General features: G+C 42.2%; 1 protein-coding gene across 1 annotated transcript in view; it reads left to right on the top strand.

Annotated features, from left to right (window-relative positions):
- LOC117512412 (chemokine-like protein TAFA-2) overlaps positions 1–13,430 on the top strand; it is a 340,328-nt gene that overhangs the window by 312,542 nt on the left and 14,356 nt on the right. The window contains exon 4 of the mRNA XM_034172464.1: positions 3,895–4,019. Coding sequence (XP_034028355.1) covers positions 3,895–4,019 — 125 coding nt within the window. The remainder of the gene's footprint in view (positions 1–3,894; positions 4,020–13,430) is intronic.

The following is a 13,430-nucleotide window of genomic DNA, read 5'->3' as shown; positions in this document are numbered from 1 at the left end:
AGAATTTGGCAGTACATCCAACCAGCCTCACAACCGCAGACCACGTGTAACCACACCAGCCCAGGACCTCCACATCCAGCATTTTCACCTCCAAGATCGTCTGAGACCAGCCACTCGGACAGCTGCTGAAACAGTCGGTTTGCATAAGAATTTCTGCACAAACTGTCAGAAACCATCTCAGGGAAGCTCATCTGCATGCTCATCGTCCTCATCAGGGTCTCGACCTGACTCCAGTTCGTCGTCGTAACCGACTTGAGTGGGCAGATGCTCACATTCGCTGGTGTTTGGCACGTTGGAGAGGTGTTCTTTTCACGGATGAATCCCGGTTCACACTGTCCAGGGCAGATGGCAGACAGCGTGTGTGGCGTCGTGTGGGTGAGCGAGCGGTTTTCTGATGTCAATGTTGTGGATCGAGTGGCCCATGGTGGCGGTGGGGTTATGTTATGGGCAGGCGTCTGTTATGGACGAAGAACCCAGGTGCATTTTATTGATGGCATTTTGAATGCACAGAGATACCGTGACGAGATCCTGAGGCCCATTGTTGTGCCATACATCCAAGAACATCACCTCATGTTGCAGCAGGATAATGCACAGCCCCATGTTGCAAGGATCTGTACACAATTCTTGGAAGCTGAAAATGTCCCAGTTCTTGCATGGCCGGCATACTCACTGGACATGTCACCCATTGAGCATGTTTGGGATGCTCTGGACCGGCGTATACGACAGCGTGTACCAGTTCCTGCCAATATCCAGCAACTTCGCACAGCCATTGAAGAGGAGTGGACCAACATTCCACAGGCCACAATTGACAACCTGATCAACTCTATGCATGAGGCAAATGGTGGTCACACCAGATACTGACTGATATCCCCCCCCAATAAAACAAAACTGCACCTTTCAGAGTGGCCTTTTCTTGTGGACAGTCTAAGGCACACCTGTGCACTAATCATGGTGTCTAATCAGCATCTTGATATGGCACACCTGTGAGGTGGGATGGATTATCTCAGCAAAGGAGAAGTGCTCACTATCACAGATTTAGACTGGTTTGTGAACAATATTTGAGGGAAATGGTGATATTGTGTATGTGGAAAAGGTTTAGATCTTTGAGTTCATCTCATACAAAATGGGAGCAAAACCAAAAGTGTTGCGTTTATATTTTTGTTGAGTGTATTTATGATAATATCTTGATTTTTGTTTGCAAGTTGAAGACCTTCCTACCAGTGTGCCGTTTTCTGGGTGACGTCAGTCACGACACATACATGCCAGAAGGAAAAAAGTAAAAAAAAAAAATGTTATTGCCAGCCTGTGATAAGCTTCATCTATAGTATCTCTTATAAATGCAGTAACTTACCAAGCTAACAGTTTTGGAGGTTGGCGAATGGATCGGGTGAGACGACGCCGTTGACTGTTAGTAAACTGATCTGCTCGGCGTTGGTTCTCCTCTTTTGTTGTGGGTTTTGCCGCTACACTGAAGAACTGAGCACTGCACACTAATGGTCAAAGCTCCTCCACTCTACCCTTCGCTCGCAAACCCCTTACACGAAGAAACTGCTGTAATCATTACCATTTCCAGAGGCAGACTCTGTCCGTACTTCGCCTCCATGATCCTGGGAATGCGCAATACTTATATGCATTGACCTTTGAACTTACCCAGCAGCCAATGTGGTGCTGAAAACTCGAAACTGGCTCATACACTCAACATGCTAACACCTGCGGGACGTGGAACACATTGTCTGCTGGCCGTGTTAAGAGATGAGAGAGTTGGCCGTGGGTGGTTTTGGTGAATTTTGACAAAAGGTGGCGAGTTCCCACTACACTATACTATCTGTTGTAGCATTTTCCATCAGGTACATCACCACATTCAGCATTATTGTGAATAACAGAGCAGCTGACAACCGCTCCCTGACATAATCTTAAGAATAGAAATATAAAAATATATATAGGCCTGTGACTTAGTTTTTAGCACTGCAGCCTAACAGCGAGTGTATTCTGGGTCGCTTACAAATTTGTTCATTCTGTGTGGGTTTTGCATGGTCTCCCCACGTTTCTATGAGGTCCCTCTAGGTGATCTGGCTTCCTCCAACCTCTTAAGACAACATATTCTCAGAGAAAAGGAGAACGGCTTGTGCAACACAGAAGTGGGTGCAAAATATTTATTAAGGTGCCAAAAGCATTGAAGAGACTAATGTTTCAATGTAAAAAATTACATCTTCCTCAGAGTCCTTGAAAGACATGGTTGCACCAGATTTTTGTGCTTGGCAGAAGTGCGGAGAACTTTCCCTTTTTGCTACAACATATTCTCACTCCCAGCTCATCACACAGACACAGAAGGTTTGTTATAACTGAACGTCATCATTCATTAGTTGGTTAGTTCCTTCACCTCATTTAGTGATGTGTGGAGGCATCCTAAGTGTAACCTTAACCATAACCATAACCCAAACATAGGTGAATATTCCCTGGTGATGCAGGCATCAAGGAGATAGTTCTGTTTGCTATCAGAGAGAAATGATGTGTTACTTAATGACTCACATAGTGGCACATAGGGGCATTGACTAAGTGTCAAAATGTAATGAGTTGGAAGTGAGAATTTGTAGCAAAACCCATTCAGGTTAGGTGAATTGGTATTACTAAATTGACCGTAGAGGTGTGTATGTGTGAAAGTGTGAATAACTTTGTCTGCCTATGCAGACAAAGTATACAGCAGTCACTGACCCTGAACGAGAATAAGTGGGTTCAGAAAATGAATGAATGAATACAGAGTTACAATCTGAACCAACAGCATTTCCTTTTTTATTGTATCTCATAATATGAACTCTGTGTGTCACAGAGCTCTTTGTGAGTATTACTGAAGAGTGTTTGCCAAAGTGAAGCCCAGAAAATTTACTTATCATAACTGGATAGCTGCCATATAACTTTTTCAATTGCTGAAATGGTTAAAAATTTTTTTTTATTATTTTTCATGCCTATGACTTCTACCCTAAAGACTTAAACTACAGTAACGGGGTAAATTATGTAATAATGCCTGTATGAAATAAACCTGACTGCCTACAGATTATTTGTTTGTGTTTTTTACTGTGAACTGTTATGTCATGAGTGAAAAATATGCACCGCTCCCAATCCCTAGAGTTGCAAAAGTCATGATGCTTGTTACACATCTTGAGACCCACCTCTCATGTTTGCAGTATGCAAACTGTAACCTGTTAACATAGCCACCAACAGAAAAAAATCAATACGAGCTGCAGCTGTCATTGCATCTGGTGTGAAGCACACCATATGATGCAATGAAACGGTCTTGCAGGACTGAAATACATTGGAGTTACTCAGGTGTCTTAGTGTAATAGTCTGTCATGCATCATCTTTAAACAATCATGTTTTTCACTCCTCAGAAAACGTGTCAGATTTTGATGATATTTGATGATCAGAATCTGTTCAAAAAGGGGTTCAGACTCAAATATGCATACAGTAGTTAAATGATTTGGCCTGAGCAGGGCTGGTGGCCAAGTGGTTAATGTGTTTGGTTTCAGTGCAGAAGGTCGGGTTCAAATCCCACCCCTGCCACATTTCTCCATGTAATGTGGAGTTGCGTCAGGAAGGGCATCTGGCGTAAAACCTGTGCCAATTCAACATGCAGATCCACCTTGGATTTGCTGTGGCGACCCCGAGTGCAAACAAGGGAGCAGCCGAAGGGACCGAAGTAAGTCCAAAGGGACTTACTAGTTAAATGATTTGGCCTGAATTTAATTTAGAACTCTCTGTACAACTTTTTCATGAAAGCAACACCCTCTATCATTTAACAAGGTTCACTAATAAAATGACCACAGTCTGAAAATGGTTACTATTGTGCTGATCTTAAAAGTCGCCTGCACACCCCTTTGACATGTCTCTTTCTCTCAGCCTCCATTGTAGCTCAGAAGTGGTGGTGTCAAATGCAGCCATGTATGGAAGGAGAGGAGTGTAAGGTGCTCCCAGACCTCACAGGATGGAGCTGCAGCACAGGCAACAAAGTCAAGACCACAAAGGTTTGTAAGCTATTTTTCTGAACCTTTTATCTTTCCTCACATCATTTCCAATACACATAGTGAGAAAAATGTCCAACACAACAGTATAATGTGTTGATGCATCTGATCGTTAGTATATGACATTGGGTAGTTTTCTGTAGACATTTTAAAATCTACACTAAAAACATTCCTTTTCCCAGCTGCCTCCTACTTTTGATAGTGGGAAATGTTTTAATTTTGTTTTTATGTATTTTTATCAATTATTTTTTTTGTGATATTGTGTTGTTTTTCCACCTAGGCCCAGTTTCATAAAGTAGTGTAATCTTTTAGTCTATTAAACTTACTTAGTCGACAACAGTTAGTCGACCAATATATCCGTCTAATCTCCATTTCAAATCAATCAATCAATCAATCAACTTTTTTCTTGTATAGCGCCAAATCACAACAAACAGCTGCCCCAAGGCGCTCAAATCAAATCAAGAGCTAAACTTGTAGATTAGCCGTTTTATGTGATTTGACAGTTTTCATGGGCATAACGGCCTCGCAAGCGCCGTTGCCAAGAAATGCCTCCAATGCACGACAGTTTTGTTTATTTCCTGGTTGGTTGTTGTTATGAACTATCCAGCCTTTGTTTCGTTAACTGCCTTTATTGCACACAATGATGCTCTGCATAACAGGGACGCCCAGTGGCTAATGTGAGAACTGTCACTTTAACGGTTTCCACTTCACCTAACCTGCATGTCTTTTGAAGTGGGAGGAAGCCAAAGTACCTGGAAGGAACCTACACAGACACAGGGAGAACATGCAAACATCACACAGAAAGGACGAGGCAGGAAGCGCTCCCACATCCTCGCCTTCAGTCAACTTAAATTTGTAAGGCATTCTGAAAACTAACTTTCTAAAGTACACAAGGAGTGAACTCAATAAAGAAAATTTCTCCATTAGGCTGTTGTTTTTTCTACTCCTTTGTCCACATGTTCCACTGATGATGATCATGATCATCATCAGCTGTACTTCAAAGTGTCCATTTCAGAGCAGGGACTTCATTCTTGGATAGAGCCTCTCAGTCCACAGCAATGTCAAACTTGCTTGAATATAGACAGTGGCACTTTTGTTCCGGCAACTTCCATTTTCATGGCAGGCCTGTCTGTGCTTTGATGGGTGCTAGATTGTTCCTGACCATCCAAATCAATTTTCCCTCAAATGAGGATGACAGTTTGTCTCTTCTTCCACAATTTGGTAAAGTGGCTACACCTCCCAATAACTGTTTGAACTGATCATATTGCAAGCTGCAGTTGGTACGGCATGGTGGCTTAGTGGTTAGCACTAATGCCTCAGAGTGTGATGGTTGTGGGCTTGCTTCCCGCCCTTTCTGTGTGGAGTTTGCACGTTCTCCCCGTGTCTGCATGGGTTTCTTTCGGGCACTCCAGTTTCCTCCCACAATCAAATACATGCTTATTTAGGGTCTGCTCCTTTCTCTGTTCCTGACCACTGCATAGTCTCTACATCTGGACTTGGTCCCCGGGTGCCGGACTGTGGCTGCCCAATGCTCCTAGTGGTTGGATTGTGTCTAACTGTAATTAGAATAGGTTAAATACAGAGGACAAATTTCATTGTATATATATTTATGTACAATGACCACGTCACTTTTCGTTAAAGTAAAACCTATATTTATATTTTTGACCATGTACTTGAGAAAATCCAGAGTAAATGGCAGATTACGCAACAATTTGTTTTTTGTTTTTGATTAAAAATGTATGAGGTACAACACTTCTACACCAGAAAAGGAGCAGTTCATAGAACTCGCTGATTGCAAAATGCTGCCATATAACAAGTCTGTAATGTGTGTGTGCACATTTTAGACCATAACTGCATATTGTATGGAGATTGGCATTCATATTGTATGCAGACTGTCTTATTTTTACTGCCATGTTGGATGTTTTTCTCATTGTATGTTGCCCACTTACCCTCCATCATGTTGTCTGTTCTGTCTCCTATCCTGAAATCTTGAGTTTTGTACCCTCTTCATTTTCTCTCTACTTCCTCACCCTGACTGTCTTGGCTGAAACATCAAACATTCTCTGAAAAAAAGAAGGCCAACAAGAAGCCAAATAACACAGATACACACACAGACATCACAATCCCACCTCACTAACTCTTTCCCTGTTTGCCTGCCTCTGATTGCAGTTCCATCAGATTCAAGGCAAAAACAACCTGCCATATCACTTAGCGTTGTAGTTGTTATTGAATAGTTGTAAAATGTGTGGTTGTGCATGAGTGTGTGGCATGTTTTTTCTCCTATATTCCAACCATGGGATTTCATGTCGGCTCCTGTCTTTGGGCTTGCAGGAGAGGCTATACATAATGTATTTCTCTGTCTGTTCCCTTTGCCACCTGTTGGCTTCTCTTCAGTGGCTTCACATGAGCATGTTCTTAGCTGTCTGTCATGGGAAAGAAAGTGTGCAAGACTCACCTCTTGCTAGTGTATGCTTCAGTTTCTAACCCCATCCTTCATTCTGCTTTCTCACCTTCCATTATTCATGGAAGGGTGCAGACCTTTGTTTTGCACCTGAATAATTGATTGAAGGCGTGGCCGGAGGATGGAGAGTTCATCTGCTTGGGTAAAAGAAAAGCAGAAGAAAAGCTGCTCCCACATGTTCTCTGGTCTCATTAAGAATTACTTTCTTGGGTGGCGCTGTTGAGCAGCCAATGGAGTAGGCCCTAAGTTTAGGCTCCCATAGAATTTGGTTTAAATTGTCATTTATCTGCACTTTTTTGAAAACTCTACTTTTGAAAGCTACAGTTTCTTTTTGAGTATTTGTTATTTTTTAAAATGTATTATGGCTGGTAAAAGCATGAAAACTCATGCCACGATGCTACAACAGAAGCCTGACCATAGCCTCAGCTACTTCTTCTCCGCCCACTGGCTCCACCTCCCCGCGGTCAGGGCTGCACGTTATCGATACTGCGGCTTTGACATTACAGCTGTTAGCCACTTTACAATGGGACATTGCGAAGACTTTTAAATCTGAGCTCTGAGCGGCTTTAAGAGATGATTTATCCATGATCAGAGCGGACCTACAATCAGCAAAACCACAGCTTGTAGATGATAAAGCAGCTTCGGATACCGAAATGGTGGGTGAAATGGAGCTGCCGCTTTCTGCTTGCACAGTTATCGTTAAACTGAAGCCTGAAGTTGACCAGCAAATGGCAGAGTTTTCCAAGTTGGAACGTGTGACGACCTTGAGTTGAATGTAAGAATAGTAGGGGTTCCACAGGACACGGTCACTGACACATCCACCATTGCAGCCCTGCTTAAGGATGCTTTATAGCTGTACTAGGATCAACTGCTGGATCAAACACATCAAACCTCCCAGCTGAAGCCCCGACCCGGTGAGCAACCGTGGCCCATTATTGCAGGGTTTCATTATTACAGTGACTGTGCAGATATTTTGCAGCATGCGAAAGTAAGTAAATGGCTGTCCACTGGTGATACAAGGATCTCTGTTTTTTCCCGACCATACTGTTAAAGTGGTCCAGGCCAAGGTGACTTTTAATGAAGTCAGGCGGCAGCTACGTAGCATGGAGGGGGTGCGCTACAGTTTCTTTTACCCAGCCTGACTGAAGATCAACTACAAAGGCATTGAAAAAGACTTTGTTTCAGCATTAGGTATACATTACCAAGATCAATCAATCAATCAATTTTTTTTTATATAGCGCCAAATCACAACAAACAGTTGCCCCAAGGCGCTTTATATTGTAAGGCAAGGCCATACAATAATGATGTAAAACCCCAACGGTCAAAACGACCCCCTGTGAGCAAGCACTTGGCCACAGTGGGAAGGAAAAACTCCCTTTTAACAGGAAGAAACCTCCAGCAGAACCAGGCTCAGGGAGGGGCAGTCCTCTGCCGGGACTGGTTGGGGCTGAGGGAGAGAACCAGGAAAAAGACATGCTGTGGAGGGGAGCAGAGATCGATCACTAATGATTAAATGCAGAGTGGTGCATACAGAGCAAAAAGAGAAAGAAACAGTGCATCATGGGAACCCCCCAGCAGTCTACGTCTATAGCAGCATAACTAAGGGATGGTTCAGGGTCACCTGATCCAGCCCTAACTATAAGCTTTAGCAAAAAGGAAAGTTTTAAGCCTAATCTTAAAAGTAGAGAGGGTGTCTGTCTCCCTGATCTGAATTGGGAGCTGGTTCCACAGGAGAGGAGCCTGAAAGCTGAAGGCTCTGCCTCCCATTCTACTCTTACAAACCCTAGGAACTACAAGTAAGCCTGCAGTCTGAGAGCGAAGCGCTCTATTGGGGTGATATGGTACTATGAGGTCCCTAAGATAAGATGGGACCTGATTATTCAAAACCTTATAAGTAAGAAGAAGAATTTTAAATTCTATTCTAGAATTAACAGGAAGCCAATGAAGAGAGGCCAATATGGGTGAGATATGCTCTCTCCTTCTAGTCCCCGTCAGCACTCTAGCTGCAGCATTTTGAATTAACTGAAGGCTTTTTAGGGAACTTTTAGGACAACCTGATAATAATGAATTACAATAGTCCAGCCTAGAGGAAATAAATGCATGAATTAGTTTTTCAGCATCACTCTGAGACAAGACCTTTCTGATTTTAGAGATATTGCGTAAATGCAAAAAAGCAGTCCTACATATTTGTTTAATATGCGCTTTGAATGACATATCCTGATCAAAAATGACTCCAAGATTTCTCACAGTATTACTAGAGGTCAGGGTAATGCCATCCAGAGTAAGGATCTGGTTAGACACCATGTTTCTAAGATTTGTGGGGCCAAGAACAATAACTTCAGTTTTATCTGAGTTTAACAGCAGGAAATTAGAGGTCATCCATGTCTTTATGTCTGTAAGACAATCCTGCAGTTTAGCTAATTGGTGTGTGTCCTCTGGCTTCATGGATAGATAAAGCTGGGTATCATCTGCGTAACAATGAAAATTTAAGCAATACCGTCTAATAATACTGCCTAAGGGAAGCATATATAAAGTGAATAAAATTGGTCCTAGCACAGAACCTTGTGGAACTCCATAATTAACTTTAGTCTGTGAAGAAGATTCCCCATTTACATGAACAAATTGTAATCTATTAGACAAATATGATTCAAACCACCGCAGCGCAGTGCCTTTAATACCTATGGCATGCTCTAATCTCTGTAAAAAAATTTATGGTCAACAGTATCAAAAGCAGCACTGAGGTCTAACAGAACAAGCACAGAGATGAGTCCACTGTCCGAGGCCATAAGAAGATCATTTGTAACCTTCACTAATGCTGTTTCTGTACTATGATGAATTCTAAAACCTGACTGAAACTCTTCAAATAGACCATTCCTCTGCAGATGATCAGTTAGCTGTTTTACAACTACCCTTTCAAGAATTTTTGAGAGAAAAGGAAGGTTGGAGATTGGCCTATAATTAGCTAAGATAGCTGGGTCAAGTGATGGCTTTTTAAGTAATGGTTTAATTACTGCCACCTTAAAAGCCTGTGGTACATAGCCAACTAACAAAGATAGATTGATCATATTTAAGATCGAAGCATTAAATAATGGTAGGGCTTCCTTGAGCAGCCTGGTAGGAATGGGGTCTAATAAACATGTTGATGGTTTGGATGAAGTAACTAATGAAAATAACTCAGACAGAACAATCGGAGAGAAAGAGTCTAACCAAATACCGGCATCACTGAAAGCAGCCAAAGATAACGATACGTCTTTGGGATGGTTATGAGTAATTTTTTCTCTAATAGTTAAAATTTTGTTAGCAAAGAAAGTCATGAACTCATTACTAGTTAAAGATAATGGAATACTCAGGTAGGTAATGATACATTACCTACCTGGACCAGGAATGTCATATTTCAATTTTTTTACAGTTGCTGGTTGGGTATTTTTGATTTTTTTGTCACTCCTAGTTTATTTTAATAGTCCCTTGGTGCAGTACTCCTTTCAGACACTGAGCAGATTGAAATCACACTGTGATAATGCCTTATTTGTAGAAAGAGTGTTTTTGCCTAACTTAGATATTTATTTCATTTGTTCTCAAAGTATTTAACTTATTTTAAAAAACTTGTCAATCTTATATTTATTTTTTATGCTTGTGTTCATCGGAGTACTGAACTATTTAACCATTTCTGCACTCCACTATCATGACAGGAGCGCAAATATCCCCTCCTTTTCTAAGTGCCCAGTGAGTTCATATGTGGCACCTGTAATTTGTCTGACACCTGCTGAGAGGGGGTCGAATGGGCACTCGCATGACACTCGCTGTCTTTCGGCTGCTAGTGTGCGCGAATGGTTGTGCCAACAGCTGTAAAAGTTAGTTAGATGTGTCATCACTTTGCCAAGGTCGGGAAAAAGAACCAAACTGTCACCCCAGTAGAGAAGAAATTGGTTAGAACGTTCAGGATCAAACCAGGAACAACTAAGGCTCAGGTCTGCCTGTCTACATTGAAGCGAGTTTTACATTGCCATGAACTGAGAGAGTGCCACCTTAAATTTGCAGGTGCCCACACGGACAAGCCACATGCCTTCTGGAGAGAGCCAGGTTTCACATTTTGGTGGTGTTCCATAATTAGATCATTTGTCAACAGTGATTTTGAGGACACTGACCTTATATTAATGAGACTCAAGCTAAGGACTTCACTAGGGTTGGCATTTTGACTGTTTGGATTCAGGGATGGTTTCAAATTAATATATGTTACATGCCTTAGATTAGGTTTCAGTTTGGGAAGTTCCACACAGGCTTAAGATAGCAAATGCGGAGTTGTTGACATTGCAGAAACAGCCAGTGGGGCACCCTCAGTCTTAATGTTATCCAGTGTAGTAATGGGCACTAAATTTGTAAAACATTTCCCTCTACGCTTTTTATTATGTGGAAACAGGCCACCGTCTCACTTAAAAAAAAATTCCCTCCCTGACACATTAACTATGCTGTCACCATAGGGGATTTCCTGTGCTTGTTTCTCCACTATGCCAATGGACTCCTCTACCACATTAAAACAAGTCCCTGCAGGTTCTCTAGTCTCCTGACCCATGGCCTGTGGTAGCATCCTAATGCTATCCTCTCTGTAGAACTATGTTTTCAGCTAAGATGCTGCACCTTCCCCAGTCTGGTGAAGGCTGTCTGGCATCAACAAGCCATGGTGACACCAGAAAGAGGGAAAGTTTCAATAAAAGTAAAGCCTTATTGTCTGAAAAATTGCGCCAGTCACATATTCAAATATATAAGCCCACTAAACGCCTCATCATTTCCCCAAGAGTGAAGGGGACCAGAGACTATTAATCGAAGTGAACACATCTTTGTGGCGAGGTCACAAGTCCTCTCTGTGTCCATTTTTGTGACCTCTGATTGTTGCATCCTAACATCGTTCGTGGCAACATGAATAACTATGTGGGTGTAACTAATGTCATGTTCCTTTGTCTGTCTGCCCTTGTGTATAGTCAGCACCCTAAGGTGAGAGGCAGTGTCAGGTTCTCTGACCACAGGAATACATTTAACATCAGCTGGTGTCTGTAATCAGACTTTGTGGGTAATTGAATCCCATGTCACTAACGCATGGCATTCTGGCCTAGAGAAAGGGGTAGAAGTTACCCATGGGCTTGGTGGGCTATCAATAGGCATACTTAAGGCTGAAAAACAGCTAATAATCAACAATGGCAACTGTGAGCTGGATACCACAACCAGTACCAAGTCTTATGGGATTTCTTCCACCTAAGAACTAACATAGATGAAACATAAAATATTCAAATAAAAATGACAATATTAATTTTAAATTACAGAAAAGAAGTACAGTGGTCCCTTGCTATATGGCGGTTCACCTTTTGCGGCCTCGCAGTTTCGCAGATTTTTTTTTTAGTGCAATTTTGCATGCTTCTTCTTTTTCTTTTTTTTTTTTACAGTGCATTGTGTTCTGCATCCTCATCAGGCAGGCTGGTCGGCATCACCGCGATTGCTCTCACTGCCTCCGATGCGCTTACCGAGTCTGCACTCACACTCACATCGGCCACTCACACCGCCCCACTGTCTGCTGTGCAGAGTTGTGGCCAAAATCTGGCAACAGGTCCAGAGACTACACTCGCTGTTTTGATGCAGAGCGCTCCAGCAGCCCGCAACGATAGAATTCTTGCATAAAAATCTGTAGTGCTGCATTGTCTCGGTAACCGCAGCCGCAGAGCTCCATGGCCACTGAGAGAGGTTTGTATCTTTTTAATGACTTGGATTCTTTGCGGGTCCCGCATCCGTCCCACAACAGTAACACCGGAGGCAGTGAGCGAAGGGAGAGCACGCGCATTGTGTTCTGCGTGTGTCTGTTTATAAGAATCTTCTCGCCCAGAAGAAAAAAGAGCGCCAACAACTACCCATAACTGTTTTTCACTCGGAAAAAGACACCTGCACCAAGGTGTCTCTCAGTGGAAAAACACGCTGCGGAGCGGCGCCAGGACGAAGAGGCGTGATCAGAGAACTGTGAAATACTGGTGAGTCACTATTAATAATTTCTTATGTGTCCAACCTCATAGGTTGATCGTTAAAATTTAATTAATTAGTTCTAAAAGCCATCATAATTATTTATAGGAAAATGATCAATTTTTATTTCTAAAACAAATGTTTGGGTCTGAAAACAGGCTTTGATCTTTGGTTTCATTCTATAATACTGGACTTATTTTCTACTAAGGTTTGAACTTTGAGAGTGTTTACACACGAGAGAAAAGTGAGAAAATGTTAATGCCTGTTTGAGAAAAGTGTATAAAGTGTGTAGTGAGGGGTTTTACAGCCTTAAAACATCTATAATAATTGTAAAAAATAACGCTGACTACTTCGCGGATTTCACCTATCGCGGATTATCTTTAGAACATAACTCCCGTGATAAACGAGGGACCACTGTATATTTTTAGATTGGCTTTGAATGACTCAACAAAACCTCCAGTGACAGGTTATTCCCCAAGACTGGAAAATGATAAGAAAAAGCACTACATTCTGCTCATTTCTTCTCAACTTTAGAGACACAGTGCAATGGCCAATTGCAACACTCCCCCTTCACCCGACTACTTTGCTCTTTCCCTTCATTTTGCACATTCACATGAATTGTAAAAATGAAGGGAAATGACAAAGTGGCAAGGCAAAGGTGGTGTTTTGGGGCTTGAGCCTTAGTCCTGACAGGCCAGGGCCCGGAGTGGAACATCAGGCTTAATATGTTCCACAAGATAAATGGGTGTACAACCTTTTAATATTTTATAATTCAGCAACAGCACCTTAAAATTTGCTCTCACTGTCACAGGCAGCCAGTGCCCAGTGAGGGGAGCCTGGTACAGGTGTGATATGGTCAAATGTACATGTTCCAAACAGAACTCTGGTTGCTATGTTCTACTTGTTAAATAATTTAAAAACCCAAGCTGCTGGTTTTCCACAACCCTACCCAA

Source organism: Thalassophryne amazonica, chromosome 6, assembly GCF_902500255.1.
Source record: "Thalassophryne amazonica chromosome 6, fThaAma1.1, whole genome shotgun sequence".
Classification (NCBI taxonomy): domain Eukaryota; kingdom Metazoa; phylum Chordata; class Actinopteri; order Batrachoidiformes; family Batrachoididae; genus Thalassophryne; species Thalassophryne amazonica.
The sequence above is the reverse complement of the archived record's forward strand: the minus strand, read 5'-3'. Positions and strand labels throughout refer to the sequence as shown.